The sequence below is a fragment of the Barbus barbus genome (genome assembly GCF_936440315.1).
Source record: "Barbus barbus genome assembly, chromosome: 20".
Lineage (NCBI taxonomy): Eukaryota > Metazoa > Chordata > Actinopteri > Cypriniformes > Cyprinidae > Barbus > Barbus barbus.
In genome coordinates, this window is record NC_136748.1 from 23,989,993 (window position 1) to 24,017,402 (window position 27,410).

Here is a 27,410-nt window from a genome sequence, read left to right on the forward strand (position 1 = left end):
GAGGTCATTTTACATCTGTCCTTATTGCTTACCAGTGCTTTTGTGTCACAGTATTACACCAGACAGGTGAGCTCATGAATTTCCACAGTTGCTGGTTTTACACTGCTGCCATTTAGCCGTTTCAAATAAAAACACCCCTTCCCCACCCCCTTTTAATAAATGATCATTTATGATTATTACGTGCTTGTCTGCCTTATAAACATTACTATAAACCTGCTGACCTTGTGCAATGATAGAGGCTTATGCAAATATGGTGCAAACTGCAAAGATGTAAACATTTTTTATGGGTGTCAGTAAATAAGCTTCAAAAAACAGACAGAGGTTGGCGTGTTTTTCTTTTTTTAACATGAAAAACACTATTAAAAAGAAATAACCATTGCATTTCCCACTGAGGTTTTTCGTTAGCTGAAATGATGAGAACTCAATGTTCTTGTACCCCGAGAACATGTTTGGTAAATGGGCTGCCAGTTTGGCAAACAGTGACGGAAACCTCAGATGAGAAGAATCATGTAGAACTCAAGCAAGTCTAGCAGAGAGGACATATAGTTCAGTACTGTTAATTGATGGGTTTCTAATAGGTTCTGCAGTGCTTAAATTAAGTTTCTGTTAAATGTAACATCACAAAATATACAGAAAGGACAGAAAATGATTTGAAATATTTTGGTGTGAGACTGATGGTCTAGAAATCAATATATGTATAAAATTTAATTGTAGAATAAAAAGGTCATGTTATTTCAATAAAGCATTTAATTTAGCTTTTTTTTTCTTGGTAATATTTCAATAATATTCAAATCTTTCACTATAATTAACTGTACACGAATTAAACGGATTATGCCAAAAAAAATGTGCCATTGTTGTATAATGTTAGTAATAGTTATAGTCTCTGACAGGCCAAAATGCCCAATTTAAATCTGTATGTCATGCTAGGTTAATTTCGCGTTACATAATTTATCTTACAGATCTAATCGTTCAAAAACATGGGATTTGTGCCTCTAATGCTTTAAAATAAATAAATGGGAAAACAAACTGGACCCTATTCCTGGAAAGTGCCACAAGCAGCCATAACAGACATTGAACCTCAAGGGATTGAATTTGCAGCACTTACCAGATTTTGTGGGATTAAAAGGAGTTTGAACAACATTTGGTTGGATCATCCCAGTAAAAGCGCATCAGATGACACAAAGGCATCGCTGTTTGAAGACGACAGTGGAATTCTCAACTAAATTTAGGCTAATTGCATCACCTGTCCACAGCTGCTGCTTGACCGTCTGTGAGGCTGTGAGCCGACACGTCACCTCATACTGGTTTAAGATGAACATGAAGTATGGCAAATTAATCTCTCTGTGCTTATCCAGCAGTTTTATGTGTTTGTTTCCAGATATAATAAACTGAGGTGTGTCGACAGCCTGATTAGTTCGATTAAACAAACGTAGATGTCCGAGTCAACCAGCAGATGGCGCTACTAGCAAATAAAATTTTCATTCTTTTCATCCGGTGACTAGGGGAAATTCGCTCTGAATTTATCTGCATCAAATTTACAGCATTTCATAATTAAAAGCATTATTTGTGTCAATATGATCTTATGCCTAACGCTGCATGCGATATTTCCTTTCACAATACTTTAGGTAAACTCACTAAAACATTTACATTTTAATGCAAACAGTCTGGGGTCTCCAACCCTGCTCCTGATGAGCTACCTACCGTCCTACAGATTTCGGCTCCAACCCCAATCAAACACACCTGAACCAGCTAATCAAGGTCTTCAAGGCTACTTGTTAATTTCAGACAGGTGTGTTGGAACGGAAATCTGCAGGATGGTAGCTCTCCAGGTGCTGAGTTGGAGATCCCTGCTGTGGATATACTAGGTAAATTAAATAAATGTGTGTTATAGAACTAAAAATATTTTAGATAATCCTTTCTTGACTTGGGGTTTATGTAAATTAATAGACACTAAACCTAAAGTATTAAATTCAAGATTTCAATCTTGCCTTTTAGCAATTAAAATGATAAAGCACACAACAGACACGGTATCCAAAGGATATATCATTTATTGCACTCCAGTGCATTTAAACATGAAAATGTAACAATTTTCATTACAAAAGCAGGACTCACTTGGTGACTTTTAAAAATGTTAAAGACACAAGTTACTTCCCATACACATTCTCATGCAGAAAGTTTGGCTTGTTTGCAATTTTGGACATATTTTGTAGGCTTATAAACTTATGAGGATGCATTAACATTCAGTTTTCACCAGAGTTTATACTTTATTTTGCTGTGATCATGCGACTAGCACTCAGAAGCCAGTGTGCTTGTTCTGTACTGTAGATATTTCAGCTTACAATTTAGGAAAATATAAGAAAAAACTTTTTACAACATATTACAGGCCCCACAGGCTCAAATTAAATCCTTGGGTTTTGAGATTTATATCAGTCCAGAGACCTAAAAACCACCACTAACACCTTCAGTGTCCAAAATATTACAAATTCAGTCAATATATTGTATTTATAAATGTGTAAAATGACCAGTAAATGTGTTAGATTTTTTGTGTGCTCTTGCATTTTGTAGAATGCATAAAATATATACTGTAAGTGTAGGATTTATTATTAAAATCATAGGCAAATTCATAATTTGTTCATTGTGTTGGGGATAGGTTTCAGTATCTTTAACTGAATCTTTGGCAGTTCTTCTCTTGAGTTTTTTAAAAAGTGCTGTTGATGCCATAAAAGTGTCTCTAAGCTTAGAGAGCCCTATATCATATTTCTTAGAATGTATCTATACCATAATACCCTTGCCTTATATCAAAAATGTTAGCAGAATATAATCTAAGCATGTATTTGTGCAGAAAGAAAACTTCATTTTTACTATATAATGCAAAAATAAAAGGGGTGTTTCTAATGTGATCCCTTAAAAAAAAAAAATACATTTCAAAACCTCATAGCATAATAGCTTTAAAGCATACCAAAAACCTTCACTTACTTTATACAAACAGTTGCACAGTCTTACAGATGCTTTTTCTTCATATAGTGTATGCACAAACAACATAAAAGGCCAAAAAGCATGTTCTTCAGAAGCATTATAAATAATCTGTTATGTAATTGTGATACATGTGCACTTTATGCATCCTAACATTACCCAGTTAAAAGTTGACTGAAAACAAAAAAACTCCAACCAAGAGAGAAAAAACACTTTTTCTTTGTGTGCAGATGTGAAAGGAAATATAAAAGGCAACTAAGCTAATCAACATGGTCAATTTCCCAATCTTTTTTATTTATTCCTTAAAGACCTGGGTCAGAGGTCCTGGTTCATGTTAAAGGGATAGTTCACTCAACAAATAAATTCTGTCATCATTTACTCACCCTCATGTTCCACTGAACACAAAATAAAATCTTTATCAGAATGTCTGTACTATTTTCAGGTGAACTATTCCTTAACTAGAAGGACGTGATCAGAGTTGTAGGTGTGAGCATTAATTGTCTTGTATGTTAATATTGCAGTCATTCATCTGTGTTAAAGAGGAGTTTAGGAAGCGTCCTTAAGTCAATCTGAGGCAGGGTAAGAAGGCAGTACACAAACAGCCAAGCTGCCAAAATGATGTAGACAAGGTCAGACAAGGTTGTGTCACACGTGCTTTCTGGACCCACAGCAGTCTTTCTCTCCGAGCTGTAATGAAACAAAGAGTGCACAAACTATGAATCAAGTACATTTTTTGTGTATACCAAGCAGATTAAAAATACACCCTGTTGCTTTAAAAGAATTTATAGGAATAGTTCACCCAAAAAAAGTAATCCAAGAAGTAGATGAGTTTGTTTCTTTATCAGAACAGATTTGGAGAAATTTAGTATAACTTGCTCACCAATGGATCCTCTGCAGTGAATGGGTGCCGTGAGAATGAGAGTCCAAACAGCTGATAAAAACACCACAATAATCCACAATTTTCCACCCATTCACTGCAGAGGGTCCATTGGTGAGCAAGTAATGTAATGCTAAATTCCTCCAAATCTGTTGTGATGAAGAAACAAACTCATCTACATTTCAGATGGCCTGAGGATGAGTAAATGTTAAGCATTTTAATTTTGGGAGACTATATTAAATTCCCTATGAAACCAAAACAGTTTTTTTTTTTAGCAGATATATATTTAGCAGTCTAAATATTTAGCAGATATACACATTTAAAATGTACAGTCTTTCTCTTCCAAGAAAACAAACCAAAAATATTGATGAATCATCTTGCACTGTGGTTTCAATAAAAAAAATGTGAACACTGGAGACAAATGCTTGTCAAAATGAAACTTAAGTAAAAGTCAAGAAAGCACCTCTTCATGTAAAATTACTGTGCAAAACAGTTTCAAGCAAGCATGGGTGTGTCCCAATAAATTGTGCTTCCATCTTTCCTAGATTATTGTTGCTGTTTACTCAAATACATTACTGCAGGACTGCCATTGACAACATAAGGCATTGTACATTTAAGGATTAAAAATACCTTAGGGGCATAAACACAACCCATGCCACTCCCCCGAGCACACTCCTATCACAGGTACAAAGAGGACACCCAGTCTGAACAAATATAAACACTCCTGGTTCAATTATATGAGGTCTAATAAAACAGGGATGGAAGTGTTTGCCCGAACAGGTTTTAAGTGCACTGAGTCATTTAAAACTACAATTGCTACATTGCATGAGGTAAGGGTGGAAATTGGGATTAACTGTTTCTGTAAAACAAGATAATAACAATAATACCACACCACAGGCTGAATCACAGATACAAGTCTTTGTATTGCATTACAGGTTTTGTGTTTTGATAATTTAGCAAAAGATTAGGTTTATCTAAATCCGTCTTGAAGATATTCAGTATGAATTTGTAGTTTTAGTTACCTTTTATTCATGATGGTACTGTCCACTTTGCTGCGGTCTAAGGCCTTCCCATTTTGTCCCTAGTAAAAAGAAAACAAAAGATTGGTGAAATCAAAGAACATGTAAATTAACATAGTACATTAATATAGTACCAGAAAAAAGGCTGTCAACTTCTTTAGATTTTAACTATGTGGAACCTACACTGCAAGCTGAGATCATTATATAACAATATTGTTCAAAAGTTTGAATTCAGTGAGATTTATTTTTTACATTTTTGTTTTTGAAAGAAGTCACACCAAGGCTGCATTTATTAGAAAAAATACCGTTTCAAAAATAAATGTATTTCTGTAATGCCAAAGCTGAATTTTCAGCAGCCAAAATGGATCTTAAATGGATGTTTTTAGTGTCTTTATGATCCTTCAGAAATCATTCTAATATACTGATTTGAAATTACTTATCCATGTTAAAAAAAAAAAATTGTGGAAACTGAAATGTATTTTTTTCAGGACATTTTGATTAATTGAAAAAGCAGCAAAATATTACAAAAACATATTTTTTGTAACATTACATATGTCGTTATTGCCTCTTTTATTCAATGTAATGCATTCTTGCCAAATAAAAATATGAATTTCTTCCAAAAAAAAAAACTTTTGATATCATTAACAAGTCTGTAAAACTGGGAGCACAAACAGGAACATTGTCACAAAACACGTGGATATAGAGATGACCCTGATGATGTGCATTAAAATAATTCAGAGATTTTAACATTTTACTGATTTTTGTTTGCCAGTTTGTTCCTATGTGTTTGCTAAGGTGTTCTGACTATTGTTTAGCAGATTGCTATGTGGTTTCTAGTGTTTTCTGGGTCTTATTTACAGGCAGAAGTCAAAAGAGCCCACCCAGGAGTCTGTACAATTCTCTTGTCCCTAGATACAGCTTGGATCCCTTAAAGTCTATTCATTTTATTGTCACTAATAATACCTTTTGCATAAACAAACCTTTGATTCAGTGATGTTAATGACCTTTCTCAAGTGTATAGTAGTCAAAGGTTGGCTTGCATCCGTCACAGCTCCTTCCCTTTTAAGAGAATGACAAATTTGTTACGGCTGATAAAACACGTTTCATATGCCTCACTGAACTTTAAGAAACCATATATGGAGCTAAGTTACAATTAAGCTAATTTATTCATGACAGATTGAATCCCGGCCAAAAGCAGAGAGTAAATTTCATGACTTCAATCAGCTGTAATGGAAAACATGCCTTTTTTACATTAACACAACATGCTGAGAGATTAAAATGTTTGCATCATTCATCTAAAATGGATATGACCTGTTCACCAACCACCAAAGTTTTCAAAACTAAAACATTAAGTACATTTAAGGCAATTTGCAATGGATCTAAGAGGCTTATGAGGTCACATCCTTCAGAAAACAGAATGCTCCCCTGTGGCACGGGCTGAGTATCTGTAGCAGACTCTATTAATAGAGCTGTACCTCAGAGCCCCAGTGTTTTCTCTGGCAGCAGCGCTGGTCAGGTCGTCATCTGTCTTAATCAGCTCACAATGCTCAGCTGGTGAATCAGGCTCCACCGCGCCCCATTCTCCCGGGTGCCTGTCAAACGGGCTTTGCTCCTGGATATGCATGGATCCCGCTCTATCCTAGATGGACACATGTAGAATAGAGTGAATCTATAATGCAAAACTGAACTTCAATATCCAGAATACAGGCCTAAGATAATGAATTTACACTTTAGTAATATTATCGACATGACTATGCTATGAGATATGACATGACTGCAACAAGTACTGAAGTATTTCAATAACTTGATCAAGTACTAAAAAGCTGGATAATTTATATTTTACCTAGCAAGGACACATTCAATTGATCAAAAGTGACAGTAAGACATTTATAATGTCACAGATGTCTATTTTAAATAAATACTTTCCTTTTGAATTTTCTACTCATCAAAACTCCTGAAAAATGTATCATGGCTTCCATAAAAATATTAAGCAGTTTCCTTGTCACCAAATCAGCATATAAAAATGATTTCTGAAGGATCATGTGACACTGAAGACTAAAGTAATGGCTGCTGAAAATTGCTAAACAAAAAAAAAGCTAAACTCTGCAGGACACCGGCCCTCCAGGACTGAGTTTGGACAGCCCTGCTGTAGGCCTATATCAGAATCTCAACCACTATCTTTTTTATTTTGGCTATTTTCCACTCTTATTAAAATGTCAACTGGTGAAAAAGGAAAGGGAATCGAGAAATTACATGAACCAGACTCAATCTGGCACTGCCCATATCAGCACCACAGCTCAATATGTACAGTAAGAGCATGTGTGGCTCCAAGAAAGCCACACAAAGCATTGTTTGACACTGCAACTGAACCCAGCTTTACAGAGAGCTGATCCACATACTCGTTATGTGAGGGAATTGAATGGTCACACTTTATTTTAAGGTCCAATTCTTGCCATTAACAAACCATTAACTACGACTTTTGCCTCAATAAACTGCTAATTTGCTGCTAATAGTTAGTAAGGTAGTTGTTAAGATATTGGATAGGATTAGGGATGTAGAATATGGTCATGCAGAATATGTGATTTATAAGTACTATTAAACAGCCGATATGGTAATAATAGGCATGCTAATAAGTAACTAGTTAATAGTGAGAATGCCCTATACTAAAGTGTTACCAATAGAACTTGTCTTTTATAGTTCGTCTCAACTATCAATCTTTAATCAGGAACAGAAAGCATGCTAGAGAGGAGAATGAATACAGTATACTTTTGGCTCTGAATATTTGGGCTATACTCAAAGGACTTGATAGCAACTGTAACAGATCATTAAAGGAAAAGATCACTTTGAGTAATGCGTTAAAGTGAACTACATTTGGAAAAGGAGGTCGTGACCCTGAAAGAACTCATATGCTGATACAACTGCTTCTGTTTGTAGGCCAGTCCTTGCATTAAACTGTGCCTTGTTTTCTAGGCCAAAGGAAAGTTAGAATGAAAAATAACCTTTCTCGACTTAAATCCCTTGCCGTGGTCCTCTGAAGTGTCTTCGGTGTCCGTATCTGATTCAGTAAGCGAACGCTTAGGAGGTGCCGGCTGAAGCGGAGTCATGCTAAGGGACAGACGTAGCTCTGCAGGATGTCTTTCAGGGTACCCACAGACACCAATAATAAACTTGTCCTCAAAGCTGGTCTCCTCTTCAACTGGTAGTTCAGCACTGGACACTTCAGGACACAGTCTGTGCAGACTTTGGGACAGTGTAGAGTCGTTTTCTCCATCATGGATGCTGGGGTCAGTAACAGAATTCAGAACGCCATAGTGGGATTCCACTACTGATACAGGTCTGTTATCCTTGGCCCCTCCAGGCTCCGTACTGTCTGAAACCTGAGCTTGGCTTTCACCGTTTGTATTGTGGGAAAACTCTGTCCTCCTTATGACGTCTGACCCAATTTCCAAGTCGCTCTTACCTATAATAAGCAGACCTTCATGAATACCTTTACTCTCTCTTGGCTCATTCTTGAGATCACTTACAGTACCGTTTAATTCATTGTTCGTTTCCATTGGATTGTCCTCAAAGTTTCCACCTGCTTCTGATTCACTGAAATGTCTTGAGTCTGAATTACAGTCCTTCTCAGTTGAGTTTAAATGGGATAGACAATCGTCACCCTGTTCGCTTGATTCAGCAGAGCTTTTTACCACGGGAACTCCGCACATATAACACACTTGATTTTCATCAGGAACCTCAATTTCTGTTTGGCTCCTATCTGACATAGGTTCTTCTGGCTCCTCAAATACCACATCTTTCACCCCACTTTCCAAAACAGCTTCTTGTTCCCCATCACGGAGGTCACTGTTCTCGTTGGTTTCAGAATGACCATTTGGAAGGTTTTTGCCTGGTTCTTCTGTCGGTTCTTTAGTCAGATCAGCACACAGTTTAATATCCTCCTCACTTCCTGATATAGAAACCCTCTCGTACTGCAGAACTGGACATTCAGGCACACTGTCATCCTCAAATATGAAAGGCTTCTCCTCAGGTCCATCCGTCAAATCGCGAGTGTCCGTTTGCATGGCTTCTGTATTGGAAGACTCAACATTGCCCTGAAAAGCTTCAGATTCCAGAACTCCACTCACTTCTTCATCAACAGTGGAAGTGAGTAGACTCTCATCTTCAGGTTGAGCTGTCATGGCTTCCTTATTATCCTGAATGTACCCTGAGTCACTTTCCAAACATGAGGAATCATCAGATGATGGCTTGACTTGTTCCTGGTGTTCCAAAGGATTGGTTTCGGTTTGTTCTAAACATTCTGATTTATTCCTCATGTTGTCACTGGGCAAATGATTAGCAGATTGTTCTTCTTTCAGATCTAAGATGTATTTGTAAGCATCATCCTCCTCAGATGGCACAGTGGATTTGGCATGCAAACTATCCAGGGAGCCGAGGGAATAGTTGCCCTCATCTATGAAAAGCTCACGGTCCAAATGATTCTCTGGCGTGCTCTCTGGTGAAAATGGTGACCCTAAATCTGAGGTCACTTCAACGGTACCAGCAGTACTGTTCTCGCTTATCGGATCCTCATTAATCCGGTGAGAGTTAGTAGTCTCGCTAAGTACCTCACTCCAAGAGTCGGGCGAGTTGACAGCAGAATCCGAGAATGAAGGTTGCGGAGAGCTAGTGGTGGACACGTCTGTGTTCAAGTCCAAGACGGGCTTGTCAATTGCAGGACTTGGACTTGAACCCACCGACGACCCTTTACTCGTCCAAGGTTTGTCCTCAGGGGTCTGTGGAAGGACCGGGGAGGTGATCTGCTCTCGATCTTCAGACACTGAGGAGATGAAGATCTTGGGTGGTGGCTGAACCACGTCTTTCTTGACCATATAAGACTCCCGTTTCCTCTGTACTCCATTCCGAACAGGAGGGTCGTTCATTCGAGCACCAGCTTTGTTTCGCTCAAGAATATCTGATTTGTCATCCTGGAGAAAACAATAAAACAAAGCACATTTAGTTAAGACGTACAAGACTTGTGCTTTATTGATGTGATTTATTGTAATCCGATGAAATATTCCTACCTCCTCGATTCCAGGAAAGTGCTCCAAAAACTGGGACACATAGGTCATTACGGACTGTTCATCAGGGGGATTCAACATCACATCTGAGGAGTTACATCACATCAAATTTAGTTAAATTGTGCAAATGTATTTCAAAACAAATCAAAGCTATAGCAAATGGAAGGTAGCTGAGATACATTTTGTTGCATAAGTAATACAGTGGCCCCAAAAGGTATTTGGACACAGCCTCACTTGAATATTGAATATATTTTGCTTTACATAACATAACAAAAGTGCCATTAATTTAACATTTAAATGTAATAATTTAGCAGACGCTTTCATCCAAATATATGAGAAATTATAAACACTTTAAATCACAAGAATCAATGACCATATTTGCTATACACAATGCAGAGTTTAAGAAACAGACAAGAAGAGTTATTTAAGAATAACCAGGAGTTATTTAAATGTATTTTATGCAACTATTAACTGTATTAACTATAGTATATATAATTATATATTTTATAATTTTTTAACATTTGTTTGCAGATACCACTTGATTTTGATACCTAATGTAATTACATTCATACATTTTTAAGTGTGACTTCAGTGTACAAATATATTTTGGGGCCACTACATATCAACCAATACTGATATTTACCCTCAGGTTCAAGGAGTCTTGGGATCCCAAGACTGTAGTGTGCTGTCCTGAAGGCTTCCTCAATATTCTCTCTGGGTGTTCGGAGCAGAGCCCTTCTCATATCCACCAAACTAGGGTCAATGGACTTAATCACAGCAAGGAAAGCCAGACCACTTGTCCAGCTCTTTCCAAAGTCCTGCACAGCAACTCCATATCTGGAAGAACACAGAATCAAGCAATGCTTTGAATAAACGGCCAGCCCTAAATATGGCCAGTCCCAATTTAAAAAAAATTCCCAGTGACCACTAAAATATCTCTTACTTTCTAGTACGTCTCTGGACCCACTGCAGGAGGGTCTTGATCACCCTTCCATGACCTCTTGGAGCAATGGTGGGTTTTCTCTCATCTGAGGGGGTGCTGGAGTGGGAAGTGTCTGAATCAGAGCTGGTGGGTATGGATGACAGGCTGGAGGAGGAAGGAAACTGACTCTTAATGTTCCCCGTGAGTTCTTTGATCTGTAATACAAACAGGTCATTACTGAACAAGTAGACGACAAGCATTTACTCAGCGTGGTGGCATTTCCTATCATGCTGCTAAGTAAACTCTTTGCTCTTAACTGATAAGACAGTTGCTCTGTCTCTTCTAGATAAGACGAGATAAGATTACTGCACATTTGGACCCTAAACCAACATTATGCGATTGCCAAGAGATTCAGAATGTGCATATTCAATCACTGGTCCAATTAAACCTCAGAGTTTCCCACAGCCACTTAAAACCACATGTTTTTTGTGTTGCAATTAATCCAATGTTTAACTATTTATCCCACTTAATCCAATTAAATGTGCAGTTCAATTTATTAAATTTTTTTTTTTAATATTACAAATATATTATTATTTAAATGTGTATAAATAAACATTTATAAACAAATAATGCATTAAATATGTATTATTTTTATTCAAAAAACATTTACGCAAGGATGCATAGAATTTATCAAGTGACAGTAAAACTTTTTTTTTTCATTGTTACAAAACAATTCTATTTCAAAGAAATACTAAAATAAAACTAATCTATGATGCAAATCTATTCAAAGAACCCTGAACTGTATCACATGTATTGCCAAGAAATTCAAAAGGTGCTGTATATGCAGTCTTTGGTCGAATTAAGGCCCTGATATACTTCAAACGAAATCGAAAAATGAACTAATATGACGTCATTTCGAACAAAATCAGGCCGAAACGAAGTTCGTTTTGGCAGTTCGAAACAACTCACCAACTTTCTGGGGGAGTTCGTTTTGGCTCCTAAACACCTTTGAGCTAATATTGGTCCGTTGCGATTACACAATCGGTGGGTGTGTTCTGGAGCTCCACCTTCTTTGGCGCACCACTTTTTTTTCCCCCAGTTCGTTTCTTATTCAACAAAGGTTAGGCAGGAGAACAACATCTCCAAGTCACTAGCAACATAAATACACTGTGTCGAATAGCTGAGCTGCCACAAATATATCCGCACCTGTACAATCGCTTGCGGGGAGACTTTAAAGATTCAGAGAAAGCATTTAATTCCTAGAAAAAAATTGCCACGAAGCTTGGTGTCGACGACCCAGAGTTATGCAAAAAGCGACGTAGAGAAACATCAGATGCAAGTTTTCCAAAGCCATGAAAAGAATGAAATGAAAGAGTAAAGATATAAGGTAGCAAGTACCAAATACATGTGTTTCAAATAAATGTTACACCATACTGCTACTGTGGTTGTTCTTTCAATAAGCGAATTTAAAAAGGTATACAATAAATGAAATGCCAAAAGAACATACGATAATAAACCTGTTTTTTTATCAAATTATGACAACACATAAAATATAAAAACGTGTAATAATTTATCCAGTTTAATAAAATACCTAGATACCTAGAAAACAAACTTCGTTTGAAGTATATTGGGGCCTTTAGAGTTTGCCACAGTCACCTAAACTCACAAAGACTCAAGTGGCAATTAATCCATTGTTTAACTATTCACCCCACTATATCCAATTAAATGTAGTCTAATCCAAATGCAATCAAGATTTTGAAATAAAGAAACGCACAGGTAGAAAACATGATTACGCTACCTGGAAAAACAGTATGATGTTCCAGATAAGCCCAAGCACTATGGATGGATTGCCATCTGCAATATCTGCTGCATCAATGCTGACTAATTTCACCTATAACCAGAAACATATTTATCACACTTTCAGGAAAAGCATTCAGGATGTTTTATTTGCTTTTTGTGAGGATGTGCGACCTCAAACGATACTTACGTTTCTTTCTTCCAGAAACGTCAATACCTTGGCGATGTTATTGAGCCTAAATATACGATGCGAGGATGGCTTATAGCCATGCAGCTGAAAGGTAAAAAGGTCCGCATTTTCGTAGTCATTCATGGGAACAGATGAAGAAATATGATTCAGAAAATCTACTGAAATGATTCTCACCAGTTTACATCCTGAGAGTTCTTCAAGTAGAGCCATCAGAATCTTCCCATCTTGAATATCACGAAACAGATCCCGCACCTCCATAAGAGGGTTGCACTGCACACCAAAAAACACTTGTAATTTGTGCAAAATCAAGAAAGATTATATTTCTGTCATAATCTATAAACATAAAAGATGAGAAATTGTGCATTTTTATAATGAAATAATATTTAAAAAATCCAAATATCAAATAATATCAAAAATATTGTTGTCCTGAAAGTCAGAGATTTCAATATTAACTAAAATATTCAAATAGATTCCTAAACTAGGTCAAAACTGCTTTATTTTTCAGTCAGTTTTATGAGACTCTGAAGAATGGCTGCACTAAAATCTATAAGCTGTCTACAACACAAGAAGACCAGCGCAGGCCTGCCAGAGAAAACAAAAGAGCAGGCTTAAACGAGTCGCCCTACTGTTGTGTTCAATGACTAATGCCGCATGCAAATGTATCTGTGTGTGTATATGTGTTTTGTGTATGTCTCGCCATTTCTGCTAACTAATGAAAGGAGGAGGAAAAATCTGAGAGTGAAAGTGGAAGAAGAGAGTCACAGAGGGTTTAAAAAAAAAAAAAAAAAAAAAAAAAAATCTAAGAAAATTTTAAAAAATATTTTTATCATTGTAAGTAAAAATAAACTTAAGAAGCATTCTGGATTAATTTGAAAAACCAATAGGTAAGCTATATATATAGCTTACCTATTGGTTTTTCAAATTAATCCAGAATGCTTCTTAAGTCGAATGCTATCAGTGGCATGCGAAAGTTTGGGAACCCCTTGCAGAATCTGTGAAAATGTGGATAATTTTACCAAAATAAGAGAGATCATACAAAATGCATGTTATTTTTTATTTAGTACTGTCCTGAGTAAGATATTTTCCATAAAAGATGTTTACATATAGTCCACAAGACAAAAAAATAGCTGAAATTATTAAAATAACCACATTCAAAAGTTTGGGAACCCTTGGTTCTTAATACTGTGTGGTTACCTGGATGATCTACGACTGTTTTTTTGTTTTGTGATGGTTGTTCATGAGTCCCTTGTTTGTTCTGAACAGTTAAACTGAGCACTGTTCTTCAGAAAAATCCTCCAGGTCCTGCAGAATCTTCAGTTTTCCAGCATCTTTTGCATATTTGAACCCTTTCCAGCAGTGACTGTATGATTTTGAGATCCACCTTTTCACGCTGAAGATGATTGAGGGACTCAAACACAACAATTAAAAAAGGTTCAAACATTCACTGATGTTCCTGAAGGAAACACGATGCATTAAGAGCCGGGGGTGAAAACTTTTGAACAGGATGAAGATGTCCAAATTTTTCTTATTTTGTTGAAATATCATATTTTTCCATTTAGTACTGCCCTTCTGACGCGACAGAAGATACTTGCATGTTTCCTGGAAGACAAATTAAGTACAATTTATCTTGATCTTCAAATTCAAAAAGTTTTCACCCCCGGCTCTTAATGCATCGTGTTTCCTTCAGGAACATCAGTGAATGTTTGAACCTTTTTTAATTGTTGTGTTTGAGTCCCTCAATCATCCTCAGTGTGAAAAGGTGGATCTCAAAATCATACAGTCACTGCTGGAAAGGGTTCAAATATGCAAAAGATGCTGGAAAACTGAAGATTCTGCAGGACCTGGAGGATTTTTCTGAAGAACAGTGCTCAGTTTAACTGTTCAGAACAAACAAGGGACTCATGAACAACCATCACAAAACAAAAAAACAGTCGTAGATCATCCAGGTAACCACACACAGTATTAAGAACCAAGGGTTCCCAAACTTTTGAATGTGGTTATTTTAATAATTTCAGCTATTTTTTTGTCTTGTGGACTATATGTAAACATCTTTTATGGAAAATATCTTACTCAGGACAGTACTAAATAAAAAATAACATGCATTTTGTATGATCTCTCTTATTTTGGTAAAATTATCCACATTTTCAAAGATTCTGCAAGGGGTTCCCAAACTTTCGATGCCCACTGTATATATATATGTGTGTATGTATGTGTGTGTGTATATACACACATATGTATGTATTTGTATGTGTGCGTTTGTGTGTGTGTACATATTAAATAACACACTTATACATGAATAATCTAATATAGGATTTAAATATTACAAAATGTATTTTATGATGTAAAGTGTATATATAGGTCAAAATCTGTCTTCATTTTTTTGGGACAATTAAGTATTTTTATATTATACTTGGTATTAATTCTTACTTTTATTTTAATTAACTTAAAACTGTATTTTGCTCCAATTTGATTTTTAAAAAAGTACAATACATTTAAATCACAAAATTTCCTCAGGCCTAATATTCTTCCTATATTTTTGGTTAATGTTTCTACCTCATGCATAATTAATACTAAGAAATTTCAATTTCCTTCATTAATAATTCAGCAGAGACAGAGGTATTAATTTCCTGTTTGCAGTAGGCTACGTGTTACCAGCACAAAGACGGCTTGATTTGTGCACAACGAGGAAAATCTGAACATCTGAAGTCTATAAACTCCATCTACTAGGTTCGTAGGATCCAAATGAATTTGTACTGACCTTCTCTAGATGTAGATTCATCCATCTGGTGAATGTTCTCTTCTGCACCACCTCTCTCTCAACTGGAAGAGAAACAAAAACAACAGCGTCACGTCAGTGGAGGTAAATGATGCACAGAGATGAAACGGCAACGGCAAGAAGTTGCTTCATCTAAAACAGCAGCTCCATGTCATTAATCACACGTGGCCTGAAGCAATCGCTCACTTGTGAGCACGCCACAGCAACAAAGGCCAAACAGCACGATCATTACAGTCAAAGTGAAATGACCAGTGCCCATAAACAGCAAACCTCCACTGAGCCGTTTTATTTAATGAGCACTGAGCAGCCAATGGCAACTTGTGCTTGTCTTTGCATAATTACACTAAGAATGCACTGACACTTGTAGAAACATCATTAAAACCAAATGCTTTACACTGCTCTGTAAGTGTAGTGCTGACATGAAGAATAAACATTAACGCACTCTAGCCCAGCATGTATAGCAAGTATACAATCAGTGAGAGCGTTATAATATGCAGATTAAATCATAAACTGTTTATGCAAATCCCAGATTGAAACACCAACATCTCACCCCTATTATGATTTACGTAAACTGCTTTATTGCTATTCTGTCTGCTTATTTGTGAAACACAAACAGAACTAATTTGTAAATTGTTCACTAAATGTCAATTCAAATATAACATTTACATTGAGTATGACGTGCTCCAAAAATATTTTTGCATAAGCAAAAACAATTAGCACTGCATTGGATAAATACATGAAAATTTATTCCCCAAATATATTTTACTTATCTATTTCCCTTGCACAAGTTAACATTTAGAAATATTCAAGCATTGTCAATTACACATAATACTTAAGAAACAATGTTAACAAATAAATTAAATAATATATATTTATATCTTAATAGCTTATATATTAATTTGAAATATATCTTAATTTGTGACAGATACTTAAGCTTTTTTTACAAAACAATATTGAAAGAAATGGATTCAGATTAGTTCTATAACTGATGATTTATCTATAATTGATCCTTCTCATGTTGCCACAGAGAATGATGGGAAATGTAGTTATTATTATACAAGCCTGTTGCCTCATAAACCACCTAACTGTGCAAAGGGTGATCATACATAGTCTTTTTCCCAGACATATCCTGGCTGGGATTTCTAAATTGTCCAAGTTTTGGCTTTTGTTTCTCTATTGTTTTCATATCTGTAATGACTAAAAGGTTGTCAATTGTCCAATCGTGGCATGTGAGCAGGTGGGATCTACACAGAACAGTCAAAGCAATACAAATATATGTGCATACAATGTATGAGAGCATGTAGGAAAATAAATCTAAAACCTGGACATTTTAGAAATCCCGGCCAGGACATGTCTGGGAAAAAGAGAATGTATGGTCACCCTATTTTCTGTCATCACTCTTCATCAATAGTAAAATAAAATCACATCTCAACTTGCTTCCACTGTGAAAAAGTTAATATGGTACCAAGTGGTGACTATTACTTCATGTTTGGGAGGAAAGGTCAGATGTTTCTTTGGACCTTGTGTACACTCTTCGAAATAAAAGACATCTGGTCTAGAGAGATGGTGGCAGTCGGGGAGACTCCCATGAGACTGTGCTTGTTTATATGATCCGTCAGGCATAGTCTACACCATCTACCTCATGATGAATGGCTTCTTCTCAAGTTTTCTCTTCCTCTGCCAGCGGCTCATTTGGATTCTATAGGTGTACACACACAAGAAACAGGAAGATCCTGATGGGGATATCACTGAATTCAATAATGAAATGCCTTTAACTGAAAATCTTTTCATTTTACATTATTGACACACTATTATTGTGATATTGTGCAGTTGCTTTGACACAATTTACATTGTGAACAGCGCTATATAAATAAAGGTGACTTGACTTTCCTCATTCATTATTCACTGCCAAAACATAAAGGCTCCATTTGCTGGAATCAATAACTGTGGTCCAAATGCCATGATGGAATAATGACCGAACAGTCTAACAGGAAGTCTAGGCATGTGGCCACATACACTGAACTCAAAGCACAATAGTGCACATTCAGAGAGGGTCCAAGTTGAAACCATTTTTTTTTTTTTTGTGACAACACATTTAATAACACCATAAATGCTTCACAGTAGAGCGCTTGCTTAATAGAAGTGATTTTGGCAGGTAATTCATTATTCATAATACAAGCCAGTGTTTGGATAATGTGACCCGTTAAAAGTCTCCTTGAAGTGAACTAGTGCTACATTACGTCAACTACAGCGCTGTTTTTTTACACGTTTATTTACGTTTTCCATGTGACTTCATATCCTTCCATACTGACAAAAAACATAGGTGCTACCAAATAAGTAATGCAAAGTTTAATGAAACAACACAGTGTTCTGCAATTTCCTGGCTTCCAAGAACAGTTTTTTTTCTGGTCGGCTCTAATAAACAGTTAATCCTTGCAAAGGATTCTGGTTACTAATGGCTGCTCTTGCATTACCAGCCCCAGTATGACATACCGGCGACTGGTTAAGTTTCGATCAAAAACAAATGAAGTCTGTTCATACTAAAATATGCTACAGATGTACATATGCATCATCCAAACATCTTTTAATGTATATTGTACTGAGTTTATGTACCAAATCATGAGTCACTAATTGCTAAATAGTAGATTTATTAAAATATAATCACTATTTTGACTAAATAAAAAATAAAACACTCAAAAGCTAAAATGAATGGTTTAAAAGCTAAATGTACAGTATGAAAAATAGATATTCATTCTGAAATTAGCTAAATATTAAATGCAGCAGTGTTATTAAATTATTAGTGTTTTTACAGATTATCTTAAGTGTTTGATGATGGTAAAGTTCATATAAATGTAAAAAAACGTATAAATCCAAAATCATTGATATGGTACCAATATTCCGTAGATTTCTCATTTAGAAGTTGAACACAAGAAGATGTACTGTGAACGTTTCCTGTGATATTAGAAGGTAATACATGTTTGTGTACTACATAAAATCATAAAGAGATATGAAACTAGATGATAACTTTGATGTTCAGGGAAGCAATATCAGTTTTACAGAACTACAAAAGCAAGAAATCACAAAGAACATTAACACACCAGTCATTTATTTTTTTCCTGCCAAAGGAATTATAAAGCATTTCAGGCCATGGGCCCCAGCCAAGAACACAGTCCTCTCCATCTTTCTGCACAGACCATGTCTGTTTAATGATGGGGCTGTCTTCCAGCTCCAAAGAGCCAGCGCTCATAAACACAAAAGGCCACTGCCTGGCTGCGCAGGACAGCTTTGAGCTCTCAAGTGTGACAGACGGACCTGAACTCTGGCTGTCTGAAGGTTCAACATGAGCAAAGCTGGAACCTTTCATGAAAATGTCTTTGTTAGGACAGTTAGATTGTTCTGCTGTGATCAGCAGTTCTGTTTGTGACTGTTCACATACCAAATTTATAAACAATGCTGATTAATCTAAAGATTTTTTCTTTGATTGACTGAATATTCCATCAGAGAACGGGCCCAGTCTTTATTCATTTATTTTTTCTTAAGCAATTATCATTACTGTAGCAGCAAGTTTTAGTGTTAAAATATTAAAATATGAGATATTTGCATTAAGGTCATGACAAATAATATGTTCTTAAGTGTCATAAAATAATGTCACAATGCAAATTATTCATCCTTTGTGCAAAAATAATTCTATATTTCTTTCTTTATTATTATTATATGAAACATTACGACTGAAACGCATAAAGTTACCAGAAAAAAAAAATCTGTAAATTTGCTTTTTTTTTTTATAGAAATGCATTTTTCAATAACTAATGGAGGTTCTCTACATCCAATCAATAATGAAACCATTAATGAATAAACAGACTAATCAATAATGAAACAGTCATTTTCATTATCATATTTTATAAACTATTTAATCACTTAGTTGTTGCAACCCAAATTAATGTTATTGAATTATGTCAAGGGCTGAATGAATTTATCACAACATGGCTTTAGAAATATGCTTTGAGTACATATGCTAAGTATTAGCTGATTTGCAATCATTTTGCTTAACAAAACAAACTCTGCTCTATTTTCAGTTCCCAGTGAATGGCTTCTACACGTTCCCACATATCACTTAATATAACATGACGCAGACACATTTTTTTTTTCCCCAAAGTCTGCACTGTGAGACCCACAGATGTTCACTTCATAGGATAAGTAGCTTTGAGTTACAATGACGCTCCATGCTCTTCAAAATAACAGTTCACAGTAAATAAATCAGGAAACAACAAAGCTAAAAACTAAAATCCTTCCAATAAGTGAATGTGTCCATGAAAACAATGCTTTGTCCAAAAAGAATGACAATTTGTTTTGGTGAAATGCAAATGCTGTCTGAGAACCATCTCTCATATATAATCATCTCTCAAAATCCTCAGATTTGTCAAATATTATAATAATCAAATGCAATTCAGATAAAGTAACTAACAAAATCACTTAAGTCGATGCTACTAGATTCATTATCGTTCAGGTCTGCTTTCACCTGATAAAATACACAGAGACTCAGAATCATGTGACTCTTATTTGCTTAACATGCAAAGAATGGGTTTGCCAAGTGAGATGTCATCAAGCAGGAAACCAACCATTCTTGCCATCAGGAGACGTTGTGCATTTTAAACATGAAAGTTTCCCATATATGGTATGAGAGGGGCATAAAATAGAAACCACCAGTCAATTATGTAGTCTTCTCATGAAAAGGGCTTCCAAAAGCACAACATAAGAATTTAACCTGTTACCCTTGCCATTCATCTCAATGGAAGTTGATTGGCTGGTGCAGGATCCCCAGAAGTATACAACAGAAATCTGTTCTATTAAAAGCTGTTGAAGAGTCAGAAGTTACAAACTCTGTATGTTGGGTAACAATGAAACACTGTCAGAAAAACAAGCCAAATAGCATGGTTATAAATGCTACATCATCACATTTTGCCAGCTACTTACATACAGTAGATAGTGTTTGCTTGAATTTGCTTATTTGGGTAGGCTGCCAATTTAATGGTGAGCCTATAGGCATATTACAAAAAGTGCAATAAGAATTTATTACTTTTTTTGCAAAAACAAAATATAAATTCACTAGCTAAATCGTTATTGTCCGCATATTGGCAGCTACGGCAGCAAATGTGATAGCATATGATTAGCTGGGCTTGAGTGCCAACTGGGTGGGCATTATATCATTATACTACACAAAATAAGATATTTTAACATGTATTTAGGGCTTTCCATATACAAGTGAATGGTGAAAAACTCTACTGTGTTCGTTTTAAAAGATGGCGCACAGGATAATGTCACTGAGTCACGCTTCAGTTTTTCTGAAACTCTGAAAGCAGCCATTGTGAGCATGTCAATGTTTTCCATGGTCTAAATAAATACGTTTAGACACGCTTGGTTATTCTGTCTCAATCCTCTTTGGGCTACAAGTGCTACAAAGAGAGCTGCTGCTTGTGTACTTTACATGCCACACTACATCCCATGTGTTCACATTTCATGCCAATAAGACATATTTTGCATAAAGAAAAAGATTATTTTCAGAACCGTTAAAGAGTTTTTGCATTGTAACATTCTTCTAGTGCCAATTAAACAGATTTTTCTCCCAAATTCTCATTAAAATGCTCATAAAACAAGTGTTTCTCGTAATAAAAAAACTATATTTTTCTTAGATCATCTTCACTGTAGCAGCACGTTTCAATGTTAAAAAATAAACAAAATAAATAAAAATGTATTTAATGTAAGTTGCTTTGGATCACAGCCCCTGCCAAACGCATAAATGTAAATAGAAGTTTTCTTCTTTTTTTATTTATTATTTATTTATTGCATTATGGTAATGACTAACTAATACGTCCGTAACTGTAATGAAAATTTCACAATGCAAATAAAAAAATGTTTTGAGAAATTCACCCATATCCAATGAAATATGAAGCATTTTGCAGCATTTAGGACCACTCCCAGATAAAAGAAGTGAATGCTGAAGCATTTACTTTCTTACAAATGGGATTAAATGTCACATTACATTTGTTTCAGAGGCTTAAGGGCTTCACAGTGTAAACTGCACTTTTCAAACATCAAACGAAGTGTACGTCTGTTCCTAGACTGGGAATGAGATAACTAGACAGGCTGTGCAATGTCAAGAGAAAACAGCTTACCTCCGATCACAGATGTGTAGAATGTATGAACAGACGAAAAGAAAGAAATAATTAACATTGGTGGGTGCAAATATACAAAACATATTTAAAAATCAGTTTCACATCATATATATTTATAACACAAAAACTGAGTATCAGCAGAAGAGGTGTTATTGTTGGACAATGGCTGTTATCCGTCAGCCGAAAGAGTTTAATTAATCCTTTCACAAAAGCCAAACTCTACTTGACACCAAGAGACTCTTATGCAAGAGCAATTAGAGCCTGTTTCTCTCCCTAAGCAAGCTGCAGTGAACAATGTAAAACTGACAGTTTTGCAAAACTGCCATGGAAAAACCCCTTTGACTCTTGACGATTTGTGTATCACGAGAATAAAACCAAAGCAGAGGCCCTGAGCTTTTATGCAACTCATTGATTATCCAACAATATTCTGTTTAAGAGACAAGGCATGGATGTGTTCTCATGATGAACAATGCTATTCATTTAAGTCCAAGACATTACACCATATATTTGCTTTTGAATAAGACTTCTATCATCTTTCTATCATGATGACTGGCCAATCAGGAAATCTAGGCTCTTTTAGACAATGAGTCTACTTATAAAACTGACAGAGCCAGTACAGGTTTTACAACACTGATACTATTCATCACTACTGGGCTTTGCCAGCAATCGGAAACACCTGCAACTAATAATATAGCTTTCTTGATATTCTCATTACCTAAAACAGAAAGAAATTCCGCAACTATCAGAAAAATCACAGCGGTATGGTACATATTAAAAAGTCTTCCTGTTTATGTCGGAGTACAAATGTGAGTTATGGAATATTGACAGCTTGAAGGATTTATAAGACAATAAATCTGTTTATTTTTTGACACTAAGTATAATAATAAATGTAATAAACATTAATAAAATATATTGCTTTCTTATCCAAATCTCACCTACACAATGCTATACAGTTGCTAAAATGTTCTTCACTGTAACTCTATAGGATTCTTTTGTTTTATCATCTAAAAATCATCAATGTATAATAATTTAAGCTGCATAATGTGAAGTATGATTCATAGATTTCCCAGGCAAGCATCACTAATAAAATACACACAGTTTGCCAGGCCACTGTCTCCATGACACAATCAATATGAAAGCCTAAACTGATTCTGCACAGCAGGCTATATAACATCCCATAAGCAAAGCATGATTAAAGCAATACCACAATTATGAATTTTCAGATTCGCCAGTAACTGGCTTGGAAACTATAGAGTTAAAAAGGCTTACATAATTTCTCAGCTGCAGAGGTTTCTAGCACCGAGCTGCATCCTCCTTACATGCAGCCTATTCGGGATTCGCTCATGCGTGCTGGAGAAAGTGCCGGCTAAATATAGATAATGGTACACCTAATGTATAGCTCTCCTTCAGCGATGACACGGCTCTAGATGTCTAGTGCCAAACAGAATCCCTAAGATCTAAATAAAGAGGATTGTGGGAAATGCACTGTAAGAGACTCTTCAGGTAATTCCAAGAAAATATTGAACTATGTTCGAAGCAAAACATTTTCAAAAAGTATATTACATTTTAGTGAATGGTGCATTGCTTTGTATGGATTCCCACTTTAGAAAATACATATGAGTATTTTAGTTCATCCAAAAATGATTTCATTTACTCATCCTCAAGTCATTCCAAAGCTGTATGACTTTCTTCTGTGGGACACAAAAAGGAGATATTTGGACAACAAATACTGAGTTAATGATGACTGAATTTTAATTTTGGAGCGAACTATCACTTGAACTAAGCAACATGCCACACAAGGAGGATAAACTACTTAGATTTCATCACATTTCATGCATAATCAGGGAACAGAAGGAAGGACTTTAAAGTGAGTTATCAGAACTGCTGCAGCTGCCTGAAGAAACTTACAGATAAAAACAGGAGAATAATGGAAAAGACAGGGGATATTGTCCTGATTTCCAAACGTTTTTGCAAACTCATACCAAAGACTTCTACCCTACGGTCAACTCTTCTTGAAAATCCTTCTAATGTAGAACAGCGCTTTCCAAAAAAAAAAGTGCCTGAAAGTGTTCATGTGAAGCAGGGAGGGAAGGGGCACTTCAGCAATTTCTCATTCAACACTTCATATGAAATCTGTCCTGCTTGACAACTCTAAAACAATTTCATCCAGAGAGAGCCCAGTATAGTCGCACTGATCTCTACTTTATTGCACTTTTTCTACCCTAGTGCACACTGGCTCTGGTTCAGCACTTCAGAACGCTTCAGCAGATGTGGGACTCTTATAGGTACTATCATCAGCGGCGCTCTGCTTCGTGGCAAGTGGTTTTGTTTTATCACCGTTTTAGAAGATTCATACACCTTTACTTTATGATAAAAAGCACTTACAGACCAAATCCAAACACTGAATACAAACAAACAATTTGGTTTTTCCTGCTTTATTCGGTCTACACTTAAAAAAAAAATTACGGTGTATAAAGAACTTACACTCAGAAATTGTTACTAAATTTCATAAATAAAGAAAAGCACACAGAAAAAGCAAGTAACATTAAATTAAATGCTAAATTTTGTAGTAGAAAGACTGAAAGAGTATTTTCTTATAAAACATATTACAATACTTCATATTTTATTTTTACAGTGTAAATAAGAGATAAAGCATACAAGAATCTAAAATATTCAAGCATTATTTAAGATGAATATGGTTTTATGGAATTTCTTGGCAACTAATGAGAACTGATAATCAGTTTGTTATGGCCAATATGACATCGAATATTTTACTTTTTACATTTTAAGATGGAGCAACTGCTAACTGGTAACTGGTTTATTCATTAGAATTTTTTTAAACATTAAAAATGTTAAATTAAGGACATTTTAATGCATATATGTTATTTAACCGACTCTTAAAACCTTTTTTTTTATTGCTGACAAAATAGAAGTTTTCAGTTTCATCATTTGCAAAATATGATGACTATAATCATGATAAAAAAAAACTGTAAAAACATAATATTTAGGTGTCTGATTTAGATTTAGTTTAAGCAATGATCGGCCGTACCTCTAACTGTATTATTAATAATATTGTAACTTCTCAAGTTACCAACAAATAATGTATTGGCCCCTGTTATTTTGTGCAAATTTCAATTTGGAGAGGAGATGACATGAGGTAAGAACCATGTGTGAAATTGTGTGTGCACATGCACATTTAATACAGAAATGGATTTTGCCTCCTTTTCGAAACAAACCTGTGGCAGTCATGCACTGAGATGAGTCTGCATCTCAGTTATCTGGAAAGCACTCAAAGGCCCAACTATAGGAACACTGTACTGAAGTTCCAGTGGTCCAATGCAGAGGGCATTGCTCTTTCAATGGAATCAAGATGTTATGTAATCTGCTTCCAGCATCTGTTTTCTGCAGTGTTTCGTTTATATTCTACAGTAATTTCTCTGCCACTAAGCCCTATTCAAGCCACATTACATTCTAAATTATTGCAATGAACAGCACTAGGCCACAGGAGCAGAGGGCTTACATTCAAACTGCAAGTTCATCAGAGAGCTACTTTACAGGCCATAATGTTCATTTTCTTATGGCATGACATATTTTTTTTGTCATGCAACCTGCAATACTAAACACATAAAACAGCCCTAAAATGCCACCGGCCAACCCTGAGCAGCGATTAACGGCGTACATTAAAGTAATTGATGGCAAAGCAGAGAACATGCACAATCAGTGATGTGTAAAACTCCTGCTCATTAAATCAATTCTTTCCAGGATAATGATTTATTCTTGTTTATGCGTCAAACAAGTGGGTTGGATGCTGCTTTGCAGGTGAATACATGCAGACTATACTCAGATAACTGTTGCATCCCTTCTCTAGAAAGTTGTCTATGAAAATGAAAAGGCTGATTCATTCATCCGTTTTTTCAGTGACTCATTAGTACTGCATCATGTTTATAATACAACAGATAATTTAGATTTTTTTTAATGGTTGTTTGAACTCTTAAAATTACACGGTTATAACCATCAGCCTCAAGTTACTAATACAAAGTATAGAATAGAAGTACACTTATGGCAAGCTGCTGTAACATTTATTCCTTAAAACTAACTAGCATCTATATTATTTGTACTTCTTGTATAAACTTATTTTTTTAATAGTAAATTGTCCAATAGCCTCTCACTAATATCTAATGCTTGTGCTCAAGATCTAACTAGCTGATGGGTTGCCTGAACAAAAGTTGACTAATATCTGTCTTAATTCAAAGTCAAATAAGTTTTGGCATATTGAAATAATAAGTCATATAAAAAATTTTAAACTCACAGTGAGACACTAAAAAAATGTCAACTCTGTTGTATTGGTAATGGCCTCTGTTGCTAGTGTTACTGGAAATCACCAGCTATCGCTGAAAATAAATGTAAATCGCTGTGTATGTAAACAACCCTAAAGACTAGTTCATCTAGCATACATCTCACTGTTTCACTATCATCAAGACCCATTTGGTGTATCTACTTAACAGTTACTAATGAGACTGAAAAATAATACAGTCACCATAGGTCAGAGCCGGCGCCAGGGCACCTTCATCAGGGGGGCATTTGAATTTCTAGGGGGGCACGAATGACATTGCGGGGGTTTCGGTCCAGGTGGAAAGCGTGCTTGCAATCTGTGATCGCGTACAGTTGCTGACGCTTGCGTGCAATTGCTTTCTTATGTTCTTACTTTCGCTTCGAAATCTTTCGAAATCGATCACGTTCAGCAAGGAGGGGAAAGGATGGAAAGTGGCGGGCACAGTAACTCATTTGGGGGGCACGACCCAAGAATGTCCCCCCTTGGCTCCGGCCCTGCCATAGGTAAAAGTATTAGTGTTTAGAAAATAGGTACCAAACTAGTACCAAAAAAAAAAACACACACAGATAGTAGTAGTACGATTTTAATGAATGCATGTTAAACTGGCTTGCCATAATGAAACACTAAAGCGCAACATTGTTACTTCTCGCCGGTACATTGTTAAATGTAAGTGTATCGGGGGATTTTATAGCGAAAGGTGAATGGAGACATTGAATCGACTCCAGTTACTTTCTATAGAAATGTTCGTGTTCATGAAATATTTATACTCTTTTACCCATCCCATGCCTCCAGCACTCTTACCTTGCAGATTCTGCACTCGCATGTCGCTGATCTGCCCGATCAGTTCCTCCCGTTCAAACCAATCATCACATTCGTGTCCCGCCATCTGGATCAAACAGAGTCGCTCGTTTTAGGAAGCTCCGGTCCCGTGATTTCGTTAGATTTCTCTCTTATAAAGTGCTCTATCTGGCGGGTGGCCAGGCGGTGGCCATGAGTGGAGTTTGTGGGGGTTTCAGGGGTCTGGATCCGAACAGATGCTGGTGTTCGGCTCCCGCATTGTTCAGGTAAAGTTTCTTTGATTCCTCGTGACGCACAGGAAAGTCTCTCCAGCGCAGCTTGGAGGAGGAAAATGAGAGGAAAAACCACCTGGTTAATGTTTGCAGGATTGTCAGTGCACGCCCACACTACCTCTGATACTCTGAGGACGGGGCTGTCTCTCTCTCATGTTTGATTCTCGAACGAATCATTGATTTGAACCGATTCTTTTTCAGTCGATTCGATTGGCAAAGAGAA

At 36.1% G+C, this 27,410-nt stretch overlaps 1 protein-coding gene across 1 annotated transcript; it reads right to left on the reverse strand.

Moving 5' to 3' along the window:
* Nucleotides 1-2,026: 2,026 nt before the first annotated feature.
* On the reverse strand, nt 2,027-27,338 carry clmna (calmin a). Its single transcript, XM_079443663.1, has 13 exons — nt 26,919-27,338; nt 15,594-15,655; nt 13,010-13,105; nt 12,836-12,919; nt 12,647-12,739; nt 10,870-11,063; nt 10,570-10,763; nt 9,930-10,012; nt 7,869-9,833; nt 6,345-6,508; nt 5,850-5,928; nt 4,873-4,931; nt 2,027-3,660 (listed from the first exon to the last, which is right to left on the reverse strand). The coding sequence occupies exons 1-13, from the start codon at nt 27,001-27,003 to the stop codon at nt 3,495-3,497; spliced, it is 3,324 nt and encodes a 1,107-aa protein (XP_079299789.1). The 5' UTR covers nt 27,004-27,338; the 3' UTR covers nt 2,027-3,494.
* Between the last annotated feature and the right edge of the window lie 72 nt (nt 27,339-27,410).

Excerpts from the sequence above, each read along its gene's own strand:
- clmna (XM_079443663.1), bottom strand. The coding sequence starts at position 27,003 with ATGGCGGGACACGAATGTGATGATTGGTTTGAACGGGAGGAACTGATC. Across the intron at positions 11,064-12,646 it reads ACATCATACTGTTTTTCCAG|ATCAAAGAACTCACGGGGAA; the intron begins GTAGCGTAATCA and ends TTTGTATTACAG. Across the intron at positions 6,509-7,868 it reads AGGGATTTAAGTCGAGAAAG|GATAGAGCGGGATCCATGCA; the intron begins GTTATTTTTCAT and ends GTGTCCATCTAG.